General features: G+C 43.3%; 1 protein-coding gene across 1 annotated transcript in view; it reads left to right on the top strand.

Moving 5' to 3' along the window:
• The window catches only part of LOC124805019 (D-aspartate oxidase), an 81,309-nt gene that overhangs the window by 8,531 nt on the left and 51,851 nt on the right, over window positions 1–20,927 (top strand). Inside the window, exon 2 of the mRNA XM_047265427.1 lies at window positions 18,170–18,357. Coding sequence (XP_047121383.1) covers window positions 18,170–18,357 — 188 coding nt within the window. The remainder of the gene's footprint in view (window positions 1–18,169; window positions 18,358–20,927) is intronic.

Below are 20,927 nucleotides of genomic sequence, written 5' to 3'. Positions count from 1 at the left end.
TACGTTTCTATTCATTCTCTTAGCTATACAGATTTCTCCACCATTTGCATTATTCCTCCTCCTAATGTCGTCTATTTAAAGCTGCTCGATATTCGGGAAATGTCTGTCTTCTTGGCGGTATCCTGCTTTAGCTGCCTGACTCTGAAGATGGGTGCTCTGATCAATCACCTTTACTAAGGATTTCGACAAGATTACTTTCATCTGTAAAGGCGGGGAGCAGCCGATATGTATTCCTTTCCCCTCGCACCCGATTCGTGTTCTACTAAATCCTTTCATTTCTGATCGTCATTCACTAATCTCCTTACCAACGGCACAGTTTAAGAGGGAAATTCCACCATCCTTACTGACTATAGTTTTGATCTTGTAGAACTTTGATAGGATTCCTCTTAACTTGACCTTGGACGTCATGTTGTTGTTGTCATGCATGCACAATACTGTATTCGAAAAAAGTATGCCATCTGCGTCCTGTTTCAAAGACGCGTATTTTACGCTATCGTTTCGGGTTCTGCTAGCACATCTTCAGGCGTCATTCCTTAATTTAAATAGCTTTCTTGATTCTTGAATGAATCCAATTCAAAGGAAGGAAGGAATGAATCGAGATCATTAGAGACGGAGCACGAGCTCGGATTACGAAAGGATGGAGAAGGAAATCGGCTGTGCCATTTTCAAAGGAACCATCCGTGCACTTGACTGGATCGGTTAAGCGAAATCACGGGAAACTTAAATGTGAATGGCAAGACGCGAATGTGAACCGTCCGTCTTCTCGAATGCGATTCCGACGTGATAACCACCGTTCCACCTCGCTCGATGAATCGATCTTAAAGAAGAGCCTCCTCTCCTCCAAACACAATACAGAAACGGTTTTAGCATTTGTAACTGCAATACCGAATAATACCAAGCTTAACACTTCACTTTGCTTACGGAACACACATTCGAGCCGGCCGGAGTGGCCGTGCGGTTCTAGGCGCGTCAGTTTGGAACCGCGCAACAGCTACGGTCGCAGGTTCGAATCCTGCCTCGGGCATGGATGTGTGTGATGTCCTTAAGTTAGTTAGGTTTAAGTAGTTCTAAGTTCTAGGGGACTGATGACCGCAGATGTTAAGTCCCATAGTGCTCAGAGCCATTTGAACCATTTTGAACCACACATTTGAGAAATCTCATCCCGATATCTTAAACCACTTGTGTAACGTGAGAGGAGTCCTCCTTATTCACTCTGTAGTGTTCGGCGAAGGATATCTCTTACAGGAGTAAGTGCTCCTATTATAGTTCCAGTACAGAGCGAAGTGGCACAGTGGTTAAGGTTCGCATTCAGAAGGCCGGCGATTCAGATTTCCTCCTGGGCATCAAGCTTTTGGTTTTTCGTAACTTTCTTTGACTTCTTAAGTCAAATGGCAGGATAGTTCCTTTGAAAAAGAAAAGAGTAACTTCCTTCCACAATGGTAGCTAAGCACTTAGTTATCGACTGGAAGTAAAATCCTAATCTTCCTTCCATAGCTACGTATATTGATAGTGAGGAAATTTTTAGATATTTTCTGTAATATGTCGTCGTCAATCAGAAGTAAAATCTTTCTTGATTAAAAATCACAACATAGCCGTTATCTTCATATCATGGGCTTTGGTCAAGATTTGCAGTTCAAAAGCTGGAGCACTAATCAGTTTTCATCCCTCTCTTAGAAGCTTATCATTTTCTTATGTAACTTGTTGCGTGGCTCTAAACTGTCTGTGTTATGTCTTCTCTCAAATGTTTTTTGACTGTACAACAGTAAGGAGAGAGAAAACTATAAAGATGAGACAAATTGCGTTACACATAACAAAATGTTGCGATTAAACTGAAGTTTATGCGCAGAGAATTATTTACTGTTATAAGCTGTGAACAGTAGGATAAATAAGTGCGAACAAATGCCGTGTAACTGCAGAAGAGATATAAGTATGGTAACACTACGCTATTTACCAAATGAAAATACGATACAATCACGATAAAATAACTGAAAAGAAAATGATTTTATAACATGGGAGAGACAGGTAAGTAAATCTTTTTCTGTAGCGCCTCTGAAGTGACAACTGAAAATTTGAACCAGGACAGAACTGTTCTAAAGATGAATTTGGTAAGTAGATTTTGATTTACATACTTTTAATGGATAACCCATTCATCTGTTATATTGGTAGAATTTAATTCGAATGATCAGTTTCGAACTTCTGTAATTTCATCTCGAGACGAGCTATGGCAGTCCAGTTCAACTGAAACACTGAGGTACACAAAGTGATATAAAACGTAATCTCATTGAATATCAGTAACGTTACTTTGAGCACAAATATGCCAATTGTTATATGCACCAAATAAGAAGGCCAAAGATACAATAACATGCCTAGGCGGGCATGAAACTTAAATTACTGTATTTTTGGCCTTAATATTGGGCGCACTATCATATTTCCTGCGGACACTAACACTACTGATTTTCGATGTGGTTACGTTTTGGATCATTTTTTGTACTTCAATGTTTCTACCTCAAAAACCGAAATCAGACAAGATAGCGATGTTGGACGCTGGAGTGTGGAGCGAAATCAACATTATAACTCAGCCCAAAGGTGTTTCAATGGGTTCGAATCGGGACTCTGGGCAGGTCATTCAACTTCAGGGATGTTATTTTCTATAAACCGTTGCCACAGAGATGCTGCTTTACGACTGTGTGCTTTGTACAAACATTGTACAAACCACCGTTGTCTCCGAACTGTTCTTCTACGGTACGCAATACGCAATGGTGTAAACTGCGTTCTTATTCTTCCGCATTTAATGTCCTCTTAAGCTCAATAAAGGGGGGCACATCCTAAACACGGATAACACCTCCATACTGTATAACACCACCTCCTGCGTACTGTATTGTCGGCAATACATGCTGTAGCAGCGAACGTTCCCCGAGCATCTGCCAGTTCTTGCCCTTCCGTCGGGTTACCATATCGCATTCATCACTCAGAATTACTCGGTCTCAACTATGCAGTGTCGAGAGACGCTAAAGCGTGGTGGTTTATGAGGAGATACAGTAGAATTGCTACCGTCGCTACTGCTGATGAGGATGATTCTCTGAAGGCGAGTCGAAGTCCAAACCACAGACTTTTCTGGTTCTGACACTAACTCAGTTGCAGATATTTCGACATTCGCTGAAAGGTGACGTGTAGGTCTGGCGTGGAAATGTCAGGCGTGCACGATACAATGCAATGAAACACTCCGGCGGGAGACTCCACGTGGAGTAACCGTTCCTTTTTTTTGACTAAGCGAAGCACTGAGAGCTCACGCAACGAATTATTAAACGGATCAGATATTAAACATAGACAACGAGAAGATTATAGTATACTAGTAATTAACTGCCGAAGTATTCGCACAAATGATTCAAATCTCACTCCTCTGCGACAAAGCAGGAGTCTCCACATGGGAACTGCGAGTTGTACTTTTTATGTTTCACTCTGTAAAGGAGTGTGCGCTTCTTGAAACGTCCTGCCAGATTAAAACTGTGCACCGGGCCGGAAATCGAGGTAGAGGCAGAATTGAAAGCGGAGCGGCGGCCCAAGTGTTATGTCCGGGCATCACAACTGATACGAGCATTGTCTACGAAAGGCAAGTTTCTGCATTCTAATCTCAGTCCGGCTGTCCGGCACAGACTTTTAAGCTGTTAGGAAGTTTCATGATGAAAGTTTATTGAAACGTTACACCGTTCTTTCATACACTACTGGCCATTAAAATTGCTACACCAAGAAGAAATGCAAATGATAAACGGGTATTCATTGGACATATATCTTATACTAGAACTGACATGTGATTACATTTTCACGCAATTTGGGTGCATAGATCCTGAGAAATCAGTATCCAGAACAACCACCTCTGGACGTAATATCGGCCTTGATACGCCTGGGCATTGAGTCAAACAGACCTTGGATGGCGTGTACAGGTACAGCTGCCCATGCAGCTTCAACACGATACCACAGTTCATCAAGAGTAGTGACTGGCGTATTGTGACGAGCCAGATGCTCGGCCACCATTGACCAGTGCATTATCCTGCTGAAATGTAGGGTTTCGCAGGGATCGAATGAAGGGTAGAGCCACGGGTCGCATCACATCTGAAATGTAGAGTCCACTGTTCAAAGTGCCGTCAATGCGAACAAGAGGTGACCGAGACGTGTAACCAATGGCACCCAATACCATCACGCCGGGTGATACGCCAGTATGGCGATGACGAATACACGCTTCCAATGTGCGTTCACCGCGGTGTCGCCAAACACGGATGCGACCATCATGATGCTGTAAACAGAACCCAGATTCATCCGAAAAAATAACGTTTTGCCATTCGTGCACCCAGGTTCGTTGTTGAGTACACCATCGCAGACGCTCCTGTCTGTGATGCAGCGTCAAGGGTAACCGCAGCCATGGTCTCCAGGCTGATAGTCCATGCAGCTGCAAACGTCGTCGAACTGTTCGTGCAGACGGTTGTTGTCTTGTAAACGTCCCCATTTGTTGACTCAGGGATCGAGACGTGGCTGCACGATCCGTTACAGCCATGCGGATAAGTGCCTGTCATCTCGACTGCTAGTGATAGGAGGCCGTTGGGATCCAGCACGGCGTTCCGTATTACCTTCCTGAACCCACCGATTCCATATTCTGCTAACAGTCATCGGATCTCGACCATCGCGAGCAGCAATGTCGCGATACGATAAACCGCAATCGCGATAGGCTACAATCCGACCTTTATCAAAGTCGGAAACGTGGTGGTACGCATTTCTCCTCCTTACACGAGGCATCACAACAGCGTTTCATCAGGCATCGCCGGTCACCTGCTGTTTGTGTATGAGAAATCGGTTGTAAACTTTCCTCATGTCAACACGTTGTAGGTGTCGCCACCGGCGCCAAAGTTGTGTGAATGCTCTGAAAAGCTAATAATTTGCATATCACAGCATCTTCTTCCTGTCGGTTAAATTTCACGTCTGTAGCACGTCATCTTCGTGGTGTAGCAATTTTAATGGCCAGTAGTGTATGGGTCATTTTATTTTTGTTAGCAATTCGCAACTCCCTTTCTCCCTTCATCTAATGTTTTGGACCTAAAAGCAAGGTCATAAGAAACAACAAGCTTAAATAACAAAATGAAGGTGACTGCTTAATTAATTTTCTAATTCTCGTACAATACTCAAATCATTCAAGAACGGCGTTGGAAGCGATGGTGAGAGACACAATTGTTTATAGAGTTAAAAATGTGTATCGTCAGATTTCGGTGGAGAGTTTAAAGGAACCAACGAACAAAAATTAGAAGACATCGAACATTCTCGTGAACCGGAGCGTACTGCTAAAGACTGCGTTTTACTGTTTCGTTGTTTGAATTGTTATCAGTAAACACATGAATGCTGAGTGGAACGGAAGGTGTCTGGATATGTCAGAAGCGGCTCAATAACAACACGTGAGAGGCTGTTGTGCTACTGCTGATAACACCTTGATAGCGATGCGGGCAAATTTTCAGAAGGACGCTTAATGCATATCGGACAGGCAGATTAAATTTCTCCGCACTAATAGACTCAAGTACGACTGATAATCGACGTTGCTACCAGCAACTCATTTCAAACAAATCAGTCTTAGCATATTTCAAATACAAGATATCTGTGAGACGCATTTTTAATTTTCCTAGTATTGTTCAAAATATTACACATACGCTACTGATGTTTTAAACATACACTTTTGGCGTTAAAAGCAAATGTTGCTGCAAAATATTACTGAATAGATTATTAGATAACTGTTAATAACTGCTAGTTTGACGGTTCACATGCAAGAGAATTATTTTATACAGGCTGAAGAAAGTAAAACTTATCCGAAAAATACTGTCAATAAAACTGATGCGGGACAGACTACTGCTGATGAACATCACAGAAGATACTGAAAACGGCTGTCGTTCACATCCACGCAGCGCTGTGCTCAAACTTTCAGGCATGCATAGCAGCTCTCCGTGACGGATAGCAGCAACTACGTCTTCAGTTTTCTGCTGTAGCTCTTTCTGTGTGTGTAGATTATTTGACTTCACCTCAACCTTTAATTTGCCCCGCAGGCAAAAATCGTAAGGAGAGATATAACGCAGTCGGGGCAGCGAGAGGATTGCATTCCCTTCGGTGATTTGCTCTCTCCTCAACAAACACGTCATTAATACGCGACGAAGTTCTCAAGGCGCTGTGTGCTGTTTCTCCGTCAAGTTGAAAATATACAGACAGTCATTCAGCTTCTGTGAATTGATTCACATGTAGATTAAACAGCTCATGGACATACCGATTAGCGTTAAGAGTTTGGTGAAGAATCGCGGTTCAAATGGCTCTGAGCACTATGGGACTTAACATCTATGGTCATCAGTCCCCTAGAACTTAGAACTATTTAAACCTAACTAACCTAAGGACAGCACACAACACCCAGCCATCACGAGGCAGAGAAAATCCCTGACCCCGCCGGGAATCGAACCCGGGAACCCGGGCGTGGGAAGCGAGAACGCTACCGCACGACCACGAGATGCGGGCTGTGAAGAATCGCGTTACGATGCAGACAGCAGACATTACTCAGCAAACGCCAATCTTGAAACTATGCAACAGCTCTTCAAAGGCCTGACAGGAATTTTATGATGTATAATAACGCATGTTCTATGAATTCACTTACCGTGACAGAGTAAACCAAGTCTCATCTGAAATGTAATGACACGGTGAATTAATCGGAAATAGGGTAGCTGTGGGCATAATGGTGCAGTTTGAGTTGTTGACAGCTTTCCCATGACGTCATCAATAACATCATCAGGCAACATTACCATATTTCCCCCTACTCCCCTCCGCTTTGACACCATAACTCAGTTTTAGTGTACAGAATTGTGGAAAATTTAAAAATTTGTAGGAAATTTAAAATAACCCATTTGCGCTGCAAGGTTTTGCCCCACCACTCTCATGCCATAGTTAACTTGTGCTAACAGCCTAGCTGTCCTAAATATAAACTGGTGGGAAATTCAAAAATCCAAGATAAGTCATTTGTCCTGCTCGTGGGAAATCCAAGATGCTGGAAGTAGACCACTTGTGCTAAGACGGCTGACCTAAGGATACTGGTTCAGCCTGCATGGTAGCCAGATTTCCCGGGGTTTTCCCTGTCCCTCTGACATCAGAATTCAAGGTGCCGGACCCAGGGATACTGGTACAGCTTGTATGGTTGCCACATCATTTGTGCTAAAGATGGAGGAGCTAGTACTGGTGCAGCCTACGTGGTTGCAAGATTTCATGTCGTAAGTTTAGAATCATGTTCTAAGTTTAGAATGATAGGAAACTGAAAAAAAATATCCATTTGCCCCGAACGTTAAAACGCAGTTTACACGTTTAAATAATTTCTGCTCTGTCAGTTACCCCAAGTTTAAAATGGTGTGCTGCTTAAACATTTGTGGCAGAATTGGATGGAAATGTTTAAGTCTTTATTTAAGCAAATGCAATGTCACCACCTCCCCCTTTGCGCCCACCTGCATCTGCTCCCCAAGTCCCACATTGCGCCCTTCGTGCCGATTCCGCTAGCAGGTAGAGGGTCTGACAGGAAAGGACCATGCAGCCTTGCCTGCCACAAAGCTCGCGGATGTCGCCCCACCGTCGGCTGGTGACTCCTCCATGCGGAGGGTCGCTACAAGAAAATGCGTACTGCTGACTCGAGTACATAATGCAAAGTGCAGATCACTCGCACCTGCTCTGGGCTAAAACTTGCGGGAAACAATCCAAGACAGTAGTTTCGACTTCCATCAGTAGTATATTGTTCGTGGTAGTGCTGTAGCCACCTCCTCAACCCAACTGATATCGCAGCCCATGTGATCGAAGTAAAAATGGCGGAGGCATTTGAGTATGCAAGAATCACATTTATGCTTTAATCCGTATTTAAAAAATGGCGAGAGATGCAAAATTGTACTAAATTTACAATTATGTCAGTTGTACAAAATCCCACACTAATATCCAACAGAGAACACAAAAATCACAGAGGCATATTCATCCTCTAATGAGAACCTGTGCTACAGAGGGTTCTGGTGCTATGCTTTTAAAATTTGAAATTCACCGAAAAAAAGTAATGTGTGAGCTGGGCGGCAGCTATCAAGCAAGCAGTATACTTGTATACCTTGTACGTAGCCAACGCGAGTTCCGTGAAAAACATGTGAATCTTGTATGCACCTGCCATGTATCCACCTCAGTGAGAGCAAAATTCATTTAAACGGAGAGATCGGATGAATTGTAACTGAAAAAAACGCGACAAATACATACAGCGAAAAGAATGTTATGAGAGTAATGATCTTTAACGTTGTCGTGTCCAGCATTTCAAGATGGAAAAATATCAGCAGCAGAGGACACAAGAGTACTAACACTTCATGCTATATGGATGCTTAACGGTGACGCCACAAGCCAGATAACCGAATTCAGACAAGAGCACACCTTCTGCATAGCGAAAGCATGTGTCACTGCAGGTGAGAGGTCCTGCACGGTTGGATGACATGCACGCTCCGGTGGCTAACGTGTAGACATCACGAAAAGAGTCTAACGCTTCTGATTTATGAGGGATTTTCATGCTCACAAGCGATTGGTGTGGAGTGGAACTTCTAGTTGACATCAAAATGTATCTTTCCTAAATATACACGGGTTCTTCTGCATACATACAATGGCGATTCTGCAACACTCTGGTAGGTTTCCGGAGGTATGTAGCACCAATTGTTTACAAAATTTCTGTCAAGATCTTGTTCAGCAGATTCGATGTTCTTAATCATTCCGACAGAATGCGCAGTAATCTTGAATTGTTGGATAATGCGTCGTCAGTGATATGTGATTCTTGGAGAGCAACATAGATACCAGAAGAGGAGGAAACTTTAGTCGGATGAAACTCCAGTGCTGTAGTCCCATAGGGAAAACGTGCTCAGAAATTTTCATAAAGACAGGTGATCATTGTGGTGCATCCAGTAACGTAGTAGTAGATTTAAAATAGATTCAACTAGCTGTAGTAGTAGTAATAGCAGCAGTAGTAGCTTCATACCACACACTGGAGTAGATTTCCAGCTAGCTGTACTGCAACGACCACACAATTTTTGATAGGTGTAAGAATTATTCTTTAACTAACACAGATTTTTTCCCGTTGGTAGGTCTTGGCACAACAAAAATTTATCATTACTCATATCCGATGAGACCCCTAGGTGGGTAGTATAGTTAGTGGCACAAGTGAAGGGAGCAATGTAGCATATGCTCATAGTGATCAAACTGTAATACACTTCAATAGTATCAATACTTTCCCATTCAGAATCTTGTCCAATATTAATACATGAAACATCAAAAAATGGTTCAAATGGTTCTGAGCACTAGGGGACTTAATATCTCAGGTCATCAGTCCCCTAGAACTTAGAACTACTTAAACCTAACTAACCTAAGGACATCACAGACACATCCATGCCCGAGGCAGGATTCGAACCTGCGACCGTAGCGGTCGTGGGGTGCCAGACTGAAGCGCCTAGAACCGCTCGGCTACAACGGCCGGCCATGAAACATCAGAGCTTTTCACGAGTAGTCTCATACAGACTATTAATTCTATGGCCTGCAGCCTGAAAATACCCAACTAATGTACTAGGAGCGGACATGCCTAGAAACTGCTGGTTAGAGCACATTAAGATGACTAAGCCAGTTATCGAAATATTGTGAGCAAAGTGGAATCGTTTGTACTGGAATCTTAAATCATATCTGATTTACTGCTGTGAATGGACATCACACGCAGTGATAACGAAGAGTGGACGAATCCAGGCTTATACAGGAGCACGTAGTCATTCTCCCTTCATTCCATTTACGAGTGGAATGACAACGAAATCAACGAATTTGGTACTTATATCAGTGAATTTTTTGTCGAAATCGCAAAATTCTGCTTCAAAATCAACGAATTTTGTGTCGATATCATGGACGTTTGTGCCGAAATCAATGAATGAAGAAAAATCACAGGGCCATACTGCCATCGATGCCACATAACATTCAAGGAATATGTATCTCATAGGGAGACTTCACTGTCAACACTGGAGCGACCAGTGCTGTGTGATGTCGAAAATGTTAAAGAAGATTGCTGCACACATCTATGGCATGAAGGTGATAGCCTTGTACACCTACTGGAGAATGGTGTCAACAAATGTAGTGGGACAGGACAGGAAGTGAACAAACCATACAGCGATATATGGAATATTTCGTTACAACTTTGCTATAATAGGGCCATTTTGATCCATGTTTACTGTAACATGGAGCATTTTGTTACAATTCTACTGTAACATGGGATGGGTTGTTACAATTTCACTGTAACATGTGACAATTTGCAACAATTTTTCTGTTACATGGGATATTTCGTTACAGTTTTGCTGTTAGATGAGGTATTTTGTTCCAGTTTCACAGTAATGTGAGGTATTTTGTTTCAGTTTTACAGTAATATAAGTTTTTTGTTCCAGTTTCCCTGCGACATGGGGTATTCAGTTACAATTTTTCTGTAACATGACGATGTGTGGCGTCATTTACGAACTTTAGGATGTACGGTAATGTGATGTTATACCTCAGATATTTAAATGTAAACTGGTTGGAATGCTGTTATATATCTTTATTCCACAGTTTGAGTGTTCATGGACAACCACCAAGTAGTCTGGTGTCTACGTAATAGTTGTGACAACTATTTATAGCTCACGACCAGTCAGTAGCATTCACTCCACATATGATTTTCAGATCTCATGTGTTGTGTGTTTAGAATCCAAGATAACGATTTGTCAAATCCAAGATGGCAGGTCTCGTCATATTGGCACAGTTTACATGATTGTCAGATTTCCAGTGATGTCAATGATGACCTCAGAATCCGAGAAGGTGATTCAAGACTGTGGACCAGGGGATATGGGTACAACCTACAATGTTGTCAATCCAAAATACTTCTCCAAATTTCCATGGCATAGCAGTCACCTACCCTTCCCCCCTCCCCACCCATTCACAGCACCAACGCTTTACTTTTGAATGGAACGATTCCATGGTCCCTTTGTGGCTGGTGTTCGATTATCATCTGACTGCTCTCCATTCAAAAGTAATCACACACACACATTAATACATTTACCCCACTGGCAGACGAGACAATCAGTCCCTGTTTTTTAGAATACAGTCGTCTGCTGACGAATCCACAATCGCACCCACTCTTGCTCTTCCTCGCCTGATTGAAACTGACGTCCATGCATGTATTCCTTAATGTTGTCAAAGATGTGAAAATCACATGGTAATAGATCCAAGCTGTATGGAAGTTTCAGTGTTTCCCAATCAAATCGTTGAACCATAGCTTTCATCCGACTGGCAGTGTGGGGGAGGACATTATCGTGCAAATCACAGTTTCTTCAAATTGTCTTCATAGCACTGTGCTATGATTGTGGTTTCATGCTCTTGGAACACGATGAACAGAGTGCCCCTGCAGTTGAAGACGAAGATCATCAGGACCTTACAGCAAGTCGTCTTGTTGGCTTTGCTGTTTGCCCTTGGTCTCGAAATGGTGGCACCACGTTTCATCCCTTGTATGATACAGGACAGAATCACATGCACTCCGTCGTGGTACTGCCATAGATGACTCAGATTCGACGCTATTCAGTTCATCTTTTGTCCCTGTGTCAGGTGATGTGCCACCCACTATGCAGAAATTTTGCAGCAATGCAAGTGGTCTTTGATGATGGCATGTAGAGATTCATGGTTAATGCAGGCCTGAAAACGAATTTCATCCTCCATTATTCGTCAGTCTCTCTCTAGAAGACCATCAGTCCGCTCCACCACATCAGGAGCAATGGCTCTATGGGTCTGTCCTGGGTAAGGATCACTTGAAGTGAAATATGTCCTTCCCAGAATCTCTTTTGCCACTCATGCACACATGTCAGGTGTATGCCGTGTTCACCATACACAACAGACATGAGACGATGAATTTCACGTACTGCAACTTTCTCAGCCACCAGAAAATGAACCACACCTCTCTGCTTGTCGAAGACAACAGTCGGACGAACACACTAAACCAGTATGCCGACAACTAAGGTCATAATACAACAAATGCCGGAACCTGTGATGTGGCACTATGTTGTTTCCCTGCTAGAGTGATGATATGGTGATGCACTCCATTGATGTTGAGTGGGATCAATTGTGCTGCGAAATACAATGAAGACTGCATGACAACCAATTGCAGTTCGTTCCTAAGGACATTCATATTTTCGGCAGTAGCATCTGTGCATTCATCAGCATGTTTAGGTACGATAAATTGAGGGTAACATCGAAAGACCCAGCACAGTGCCTGTATTTAAAGCGTCTAAATGCCGTGAATCTGCTTCTTGTTTGCTGCAATATGAATTACAAAATCAAATGGCTCTGAGCACTATGGGGCTTAACATCTGTGGTCATCAGTCCCCTAGAACTTAGAACTACTTAAACCTAACTAACCTAAGGACATCACACAACACCCAGTCATCACGAGGCAGAGAAAATTCCTGACCCCGCCGGGAATCGAACCCGAGAACCCGGGCGCGGGAAGCGAGAACGCTACCGCACGACCACGAGATGCGGACTGTGAACAACCACCTGTTGATGAACCTGTCTGTTCGAAGCTGGTATTGCCATTATTTATGTGAATTAACAGTATTATTAAAAGTGTTCGGTTGCTGCTTTTTCTCGGTAAGAGTGAACCTGTAAATTGGAAGAAATATTTTCGACTAGCAACATTGCAAGTTCTACTGTCTCCCAGGGTCTGTAATCTGAGGTCGCCATTTTTGATCTGATGTTGTCGGTGACATCATTGGAAATATGATACCGATACAGTTTGAGATCTTCAGTCGTTCCATTGCGGATTTGACAAGGCCTCATCTTGAGTTCTAAACTTCAAATGACATCTGACAACCATGCAGGCTGCACAGATAAGTAATGTTTGCACCTGTAAATAGCTCCATCAAGTTCTTGAAAGAGAGCATTTCCACATTGCTATTCTCCTGATGGAAATAGTCATGATAGGGCGCTAGTCAACCTATGAATACATTGCGTGCTGAAAAGTAACTGGTGATTGTGTAGAAACGGTGTATTAAAGATCTACATCTACATTGATACTCCGCAAGCCACCCAACGGTGTGTGGCGGAGGGCACTTTACATGCCACTGTCATTACCTCCCTTTCCTGTTCCAGTCGCGTATGGTTCGCGGGAAGAACGACTGTCTGAAAGCCTCCGTGCGCGCTCTAATCTCTCTAATTTTACATTCGTGATCTCCTCGGGAGGTATAAGTAGGGGGAAGCAATATATTCGATACCTCATCCAGAAACGCACCCTCTCGAAACCTGGCGAGCAAGCTACACCGCGATGCAGAGCGCCTCTCTTGCAGAGTCTGCCACTTGAGTTTATTAAACATCTCCGTAACGCTATCACGGTTACCAAATAACCCTGTGACGAAACGCGCCGCTCTTCTTTGGATCTTCTCTATCTCCACCGTCAGACCGATCTGGTACGGATCCCACACTGATGAGCAATACTCAAGTATGGGTCGAACGAGTGTTTAGTAAGCCACCTCCTTTGTTGATGGACTACATTTTCTAAGCACTCTCCCAATGAATCTCAACTGGTACCCGCCTTACCAACAATTAATTTTATATGGTCATTCCACTTCAAATCGTTCCGCACGCATACTCCCAGATATTTTACAGAAGTAACTGCTACCAGTGTTTGTTCCGCTATCATATAATCATACAATAAAGGATCCTTCTTTCTATGTATTCGCAATACATTACATTTGTCTATGTTAAGGGTCAGTTGCCACTCCCTGCACCAAGTGCCTATCCGCTGCAGATCTTCCTGCATTTCGCTACAATTTTCTAATGCTGCTACTTCTCTGTATACTACAGCATCATCCGCGAAAAGCCGCATGGAACTTCCGACACTATCTACTAAGTCATTTATATATATTGTGAAAAGCAATGGTCCCATAACACTCCCCTGTGGCACGCCAGAGGTTACTTTAACGTCTGTAGACGTCTCTCCATTGATAACAATATGCTGTGTTCTGTTTGCTAAAAACTCTTCAATCCAGCCACACAGCTGGTCTGATATTCCGTAGGCTCTTACTTTGTTTATCAGGCGACAGTGCGGAACTGTATCGAACGCCTTCCGAAAGTCAAGAAAAATAGCATCTACCTGGGAGCCTGTATCTAATATTTTCTGGGTCTCATGAACAAATAAGGCGAGTTGGGTCTCACACGATCGCTGTTTCCGGAATCCATGTTGATTCCTACATAGTAGATTCTGGGTTTCCAGAAATGACATGATACGCGAGCAAAAAACATGTTCTAAAATCCTACAACAGATCGACGTAAGAGATATAGGTCTATAGTTTTGCGCATCTGCTCGACGACCCTTCTTGAAGACTGGGACTATCTGCGCTCTTTTCCAATCATTTGGAACCCTCCGTTCTTCTAGAGACTTGCGGTACACGGCTGTTAGAAGGGGGGCAAGTTCTTTCGCGTACTCTGTGTAGAATCGAATTGGTATCCCGTCATGTCCAGTGGACTTTCCTCTATTGAGTGAGTCCAGTTGCTTTTCTATTCCTTGGACACTTATTTCGATGTCAGCCATTTTTTCGTTTGCGCGAGGATTTAGAGAAGGAACTGCAGTGCGGTCTTCCTCTGTGAAACAGCTTTGGAAAAAGGTCTTTAGTATTTCAGCTTTACGCGAGTCATCCTCTGTTTCAATGCCATCATCATCCCAGAGTGCCTGGATATGCTGTTTCGAGCCACTTACTGATTTAACGTAAGACCAGAACTTCCTAGGATTTTCTGTCAAGTCGGTACATAGAATTTTACTTTCGAATTCAATGAACGCTTCACGCATAGCCCTCCTTACGCTAACTTTGACATCGTTTAGCTTCTGTTTGTCTGAGAGGTTTTGGCTGCGTTTAAACTTGGAGTGGAACTCTCTTTGCTTTCGCAGTAGTTTCCTAACTTTGTTGTTGTACCACGGTGGGTTTTTCCCGTCCCTCACAGTTTTACTCGGCACGTACCTGTCTAAAACGCATTTTACGATTGCCTTGAACTTTTTCCATAAACACTCAGCATTGTCAGTGTCGGAACAGAAATTTTCGTTTTGATCTGTTAGGTAGTCTGAAATCTGCCTTCTATTACTCTTGCTAAACAGATAAACCTTCCTCCCTTTTTTTATATTCCTATTAACTTCCATATTCAGGGATGCTGCAACGGCCTTATGATCACTGATTCCCTGTTCTGCACATACAGAGTCGAAAAGTTCGGGTCTGTTTGTTATCAGTAGGTCCAAGATGTTATTTCCACGAGTCGGTTCTCTGTTTAATTGCTCGAGGTAATTTTCGGATAGTGCACTCAGTATAATGTCACTCGATGCTCTGTCCCTACCACCCGTCCTAAACATCTGAGTGTCCCAGTCTATATCTGGTAAATTGAAATCTCCACCTAAGACTATAACATGCTGAGAAAATTTATGTGAAATGTATTCCAAATTTTCTCTCAGTTGTTCTGCCACTAATGCTGCTGAGTCGGGAGGTCGGTATAACTGCATTTCACTCACTTTACATTTACATGTGCCTCGTTACTCCATAGAATAATGCCCAGCCAAGTGTCATCCACTTCGATCCGTGAGAAAAACCGAAGAGCAAATTCAGAACGTTGCTGCAGATCATGAGGTTTCAATTGCTGCATCGTCTGGATCTCACACGGGTACCAGTGTAAAATAGACTGTAAGATTTTCAGTACTGTTGATCAACGGTTGGACAGCTCTCGTGACACTGAGCGAGCACTTGCACTGCCTGGGGCACATGGTGCATGGTCTGTTACAATAACAGCATCCTTTTCAATAACTTCCAGTGGGATGGGACACCTTCCTCTTCCAGGTGCCACACCGGGACCACCTGTGTTTTCAAATTCCATTATCACCCTCTTTAAATCATTTCCTGACGTTGGGTCCTCCTCAGACCTTTCCCACTGTCCCAATGCAGCTTCATAATTGCAGCCGTTCACATAAAACAGTTTCACTAGCAGCACACGGTCTTTCTTCTCGACACCCGTAACGTTCACTCGCGTTATGACAGCGAGGATACCATATCCTCATACAAACAGTGTACAGCGCCATATTTGCACCTGGCAGCCACGGTTGGCAGTAATTTGTTTGTCAGCGTAAACTGGATCTGCATTAACACATTAGCATATCTACCAAGTTTCGCTGCCATACGATAATTACACCTTGTATTGGACCTTCGTGAGCAGCTTCACTTTAATTATAAACATTCGGTACTTGCCTCTTGGTTGCTAACTGTGACTATTCACAACGATACATCTACGGTGACAAAGCGTAGAAATCAGATTTTAACGTTGCGGAGGGATACAAGTTGTGAGTTCGGAAAATGCGATTTTAAACTGTGGCAAATGAAAAATAAAAGCCTCAGTTACCAACAAGTACACTACTGCCCATTAAAATTGCTACACTAAGAAGAAATGCAAATGATAAACGGGTGTTCATTGGACAAATATATTATACTAGAACTGACATGTGATTACATTTTCACGCAATTTGGGTGCATAGATCCTGAGAAATCAGTACCCAGAACAACCACCTCTGGACGTAATAACGGCCTTGATACGCCTGGGCATTGAGTCAAACAGAGCTTGGATGGCGTGTACAGGTATAGCTGCCCATGCAGCTTCAACACCATACCACAGTTCATCAAGAGTAGGGACTGGCGTATTGTGGCGAGCCAGTTGCTCGGACACCATTGACCAGACGTTTTCAATTGGTGAGAGATCTGGAGAATGTACTGGCCAGGGCAGCAGTCGAACATTTTCTGTATCCAGAAAGGCCCGTACAGGACCTGCAACATGCGGTCGTGCATTATCCTGCTGAAATGTAGGGTTTCGAAGGGATCGAATTAAGGGTAGAGCCACGGGTCGTAGCACATCTGAAATGTAACTTCCACTCTTCAAAGTGCCGTCAATGCGAACAAGAGGTGACCGAGACGTTTAACCAATGGCAGTCCATACCATCACGCCGGGTGATACGCCAGTATGGCGATGACGAATACACGCTTCCAATGTGCGTTCACCACGATGTCGCCAAACACGGATGCGACCATCATGATGCCGTAAACAGAACCTAGATTCATCCGAAAGAATGACGTTTTGCCATTCGTGCACCCAGGTTCGTTGTTGAGTACACCATCGTAGGCGCTCCTGTATGTGATGCAGCGTCAAGGGTAACCGCAGCCACGGTCTCCAGGCTGATAGTCCATGCAGCTGCAAACGTCGTCGAACTGTTCGTGCAGATGGTTGTTGTCTTGCAAACGTCTCCATTTGTTGACTCAGGGATCGAGTCGTGGCTGCACGATCCGTTACAGCCATGCGGATAAGATGCCTGTCGTCTCGACTGCTAGTGATAGGAGGCCGTTGGGATCCAGCACGGCGTTCCGTATTACCTTCCTGAACCCACCGATTCCATATTCTGCTAACAGTCATCGGATCTCGACCATCGCGAGCAGCAATGTCGCGATACGATAAACCACAATCGCGATAGGCTACAATCCGACCTTTATCAAAGTCGGAAACGTGGTGGTACGCATTTCTCCTCCTTACACGAGGCATCACAACAGCGTTTCACCTGGCATCGCCGGTCACCTGCTGTTTGTGTATGCGAAATCGGTTGTAAACTTTCCTCATGTCAGCACGTTGTAGGTGTCGCCACCGGCGCCAAAGTTGTGTGAATGCTCTGAAAAGCTAATATTTTGCATATCACAGCATCTTCTTTCTGTCGGTTCAATTTCGCGTCCGTAGCACGTTATGTAAGTGGTGTAGCAATTTTAATGGCCAGTAGTGTAGTATTCACAGAAATCACTGATACCAGAAAGTCACAGTTTAAACTAAATGCGATTACTGCGATTTATCACCGTTGATTTTACACTGTGATTAGTCACAAGTAGCACTTAATAGGCAAGTACCGGATGTTTATAGTTAAAGCTCGGCGAACTCACGGAGGTACAATATGGGCTGTAATTATCGTATGGCAGAAAAATTAACTATTAATAGCTAAGATTGCTTAACGGCTATGTGTAAAACGTAGTGGATGTTGTGGATTCCCCAGGGTAAGCGCATCGCGGTGGTGGGCGCCGGCGTGGTGGGGGTGACGACGGCGGTGCGCGCGCAGCAGCGGCTGGCGGGGGCGGAGGTGGCACTGCTGTCGGAGCAGGTGACGCCGCACACGACGGGGGACGGGTCGGCCGGCCTCTGGGAGCCCTACCTGCTGGCCGACACGCCGCCCGCGCTGGTGCAGTGAGTAACAGCCGCCACCTGACTGCAGATTAGATTAGATTAGTACTTGTTTTTTTTTGTTTTTTGTTTTGTTGGTGGAAGTTGGGAAATTACCCATTTACTATATCCAATAATTCATCTAATGAGTAGAAGGAGTTGCCATTAAGAAATTGTTTTAATTTCCTTTTAAATGCTATATGGCTATCTGTCAGACTTTTGTTGCTATTAGGTAAGTGACCAAAGACTTTTGTGGCAGCATAGTTTACTCCCTTCAGAGCCAAAGCTAGATTTAACCTTGAGTAGTGAAGATCATCCTTTCTCCTAGTGTTGAAGTCATGTACACTGCTATCACTTTTGAATTCGTTCGGATTGTTAATAACAAATTTCATAAGTGAATATACAGGGTGTCACAAAAAGGTACGGCCAAACTTTCAGGAAACATTCCTCACACACAAAGAAAGAAAATATGTTATGTGGACATGTGTCCGGAAATGCTTATTTTCCATGTTAGAGCTCATTTTATTACTTCTCTTCAAATCACATTAATCATGTGTAAGTAGGCTGTTTAGGTTTTCTTATTGGTAACGCCACGTAGCGCTCTGTATAAAAATCACTGGCTGTGCTGTGTGCAGTCTGTGGCTAGTTTGCATTGTTGTCTGCCATTGTAGTGTTGGGCAGCGGCAGCTGGATGTTAACAGCGCGTAGCGTTGCGCAGTTGGAGGTGAGCCGCCAGCAGTGGTGGATGTGAATAATGAAGAACGAAGGGAGATCTCCAAGAAGTAAAGAAAGTTTTGTTTGCAAAATACTGCAGTAAAACAAACCCTGTCCTTTCCTTTTGTATTATTATGCTATGTGTTTGTGTACCCCTGTGTATTTCTTTTCTTCCTGTCTCTGTGTACTGTTTCATAGAAATTTTTTTCTGTTCTAGTACTAAGCTACATTCACTATGATGAGGAATACTGTTATCCTCAAATATAATTTGCATTTATAATATGTTATTTTCTTTCAAAATGGTTCAAATGGCTCTGAGCACTATGGGACTTAACTACTGAGGTCATCAGTCCCCTAGAACTTAGAACTACTTAAACCTAACTAACCTAAGGACACCACACACATCCATGCCCGAGGCAGGATTCGAACCTGTGACCGTAGCGGTCACGCGGGTCCAAACTGACGTGCTTAGAACCGCACGGCCACACCGGCCGGCCTTATTTTCTTTGTAAAGATGTTTAGACATTATTAATTCTGTTCTGTTTTAATGTTCATTTGTGAAGTTGATGTTTCAAAAGTTGTTCTGATCTTTTATGTATGTACTTATGTCATAATTCCTGTAACACTGATGTATATGTTATTTCGATTCTTTTGTAAAGCCCATATTACTACAACTGTTATCTGTACTATTATGTTCTTTAATGATGTATTTTGTACCTTTGTAATTGTATTCTCATGTTATAAAATTGTAATTGACACCAGTTCATCAAATTAAGTAACTTGTAAGTTACATTTCACTGCACACGTTTCTGTTGGCCATAGTATATGGACAATATGTGAGAAGTAGGGACTGATAGTGTTTGCACGTGTGTTAATGATTCAGCAAGGGACTGGATAACAGCATTGCTGGTTCTAAGGACATTTCAAACAAATTTTTTGTGAGTGGACAAGTGGTGGTTTATGTACTTACTATATTATCTGCAAGACTCTTCAATGGTGATTGAGCACCTGCACAGTCACAGCAGATGGCTGCTGGCCATCTCTACAAGGACTACAGTGGGTCTACACCTTTGATGACTCGCCAATACCATTATTTCTACAAGGACTACAGTGGGTCTGCACCTCTGGTGGCCCACCAATACCGTAATCTCTACCAGGACTACAGTGGGTCTGCTCTGTGATGACCTACCTACCAATATTCTTCAACACTTCGACTGACTCTACTGTGGGTTTGCTCTGTTGTGGCCCATTACCTGTCAGCATGTCAAGAGTCAGCTCTGTCTTTCCATTGGAAGGACAACACTACTTCTTCAAGACTGCCTGGAAATCCACTACTTCCGTGTGCATTCTCTTTTACTTCTCAGACTTTGAGAAAAACTCTGTAATTTTACTGTGATGAATGATCAGGACTGTCTTTATGGACTGCGAGAAAATTTTGCTTATGACCAACATTGTATCAATAAGTGTGTGCATTTGATATCTTTGTTATTGTAAGTATGAAAAATTTTATCAAATCATTATTGGCCACTGCCCAAAACAATTTGTAAAATTTTTTGTGGGGAGCATGGGGCTATGTAAGTAGGCTGTTTAGGTTTCCTTATTGGTAACGCCAAGTAGCGCTCTGTATAAAAATCACTGGCTGTGCTGTGTGCAGTCTGTGGCTAGTTTGCATTGTTGTCTGCCATTGTATTGTTGGGCAGCGGCAGCTGGATGTTAACAGCGCGTAGCGTTGCACAGTTGGAGGTGAGCCGCCAGCAGTGGTGGATGTGGGGAGGGAGATGGCGGAGTTTTGTAATTTCTCATGAACTGCTATATATATTATGACTATTAAGGTAAATACATTGTTTGTTCTCTATTAATATCTTACATTTGCTAACTAT

This window comes from Schistocerca piceifrons, chromosome 7 (assembly GCF_021461385.2).
Source record: "Schistocerca piceifrons isolate TAMUIC-IGC-003096 chromosome 7, iqSchPice1.1, whole genome shotgun sequence".
Taxonomy (NCBI): Eukaryota; Metazoa; Arthropoda; class Insecta; order Orthoptera; family Acrididae; genus Schistocerca; species Schistocerca piceifrons.
Note: the sequence above shows the minus strand (reverse complement) of the source record. Positions and strands in the feature narration are given on the sequence as shown.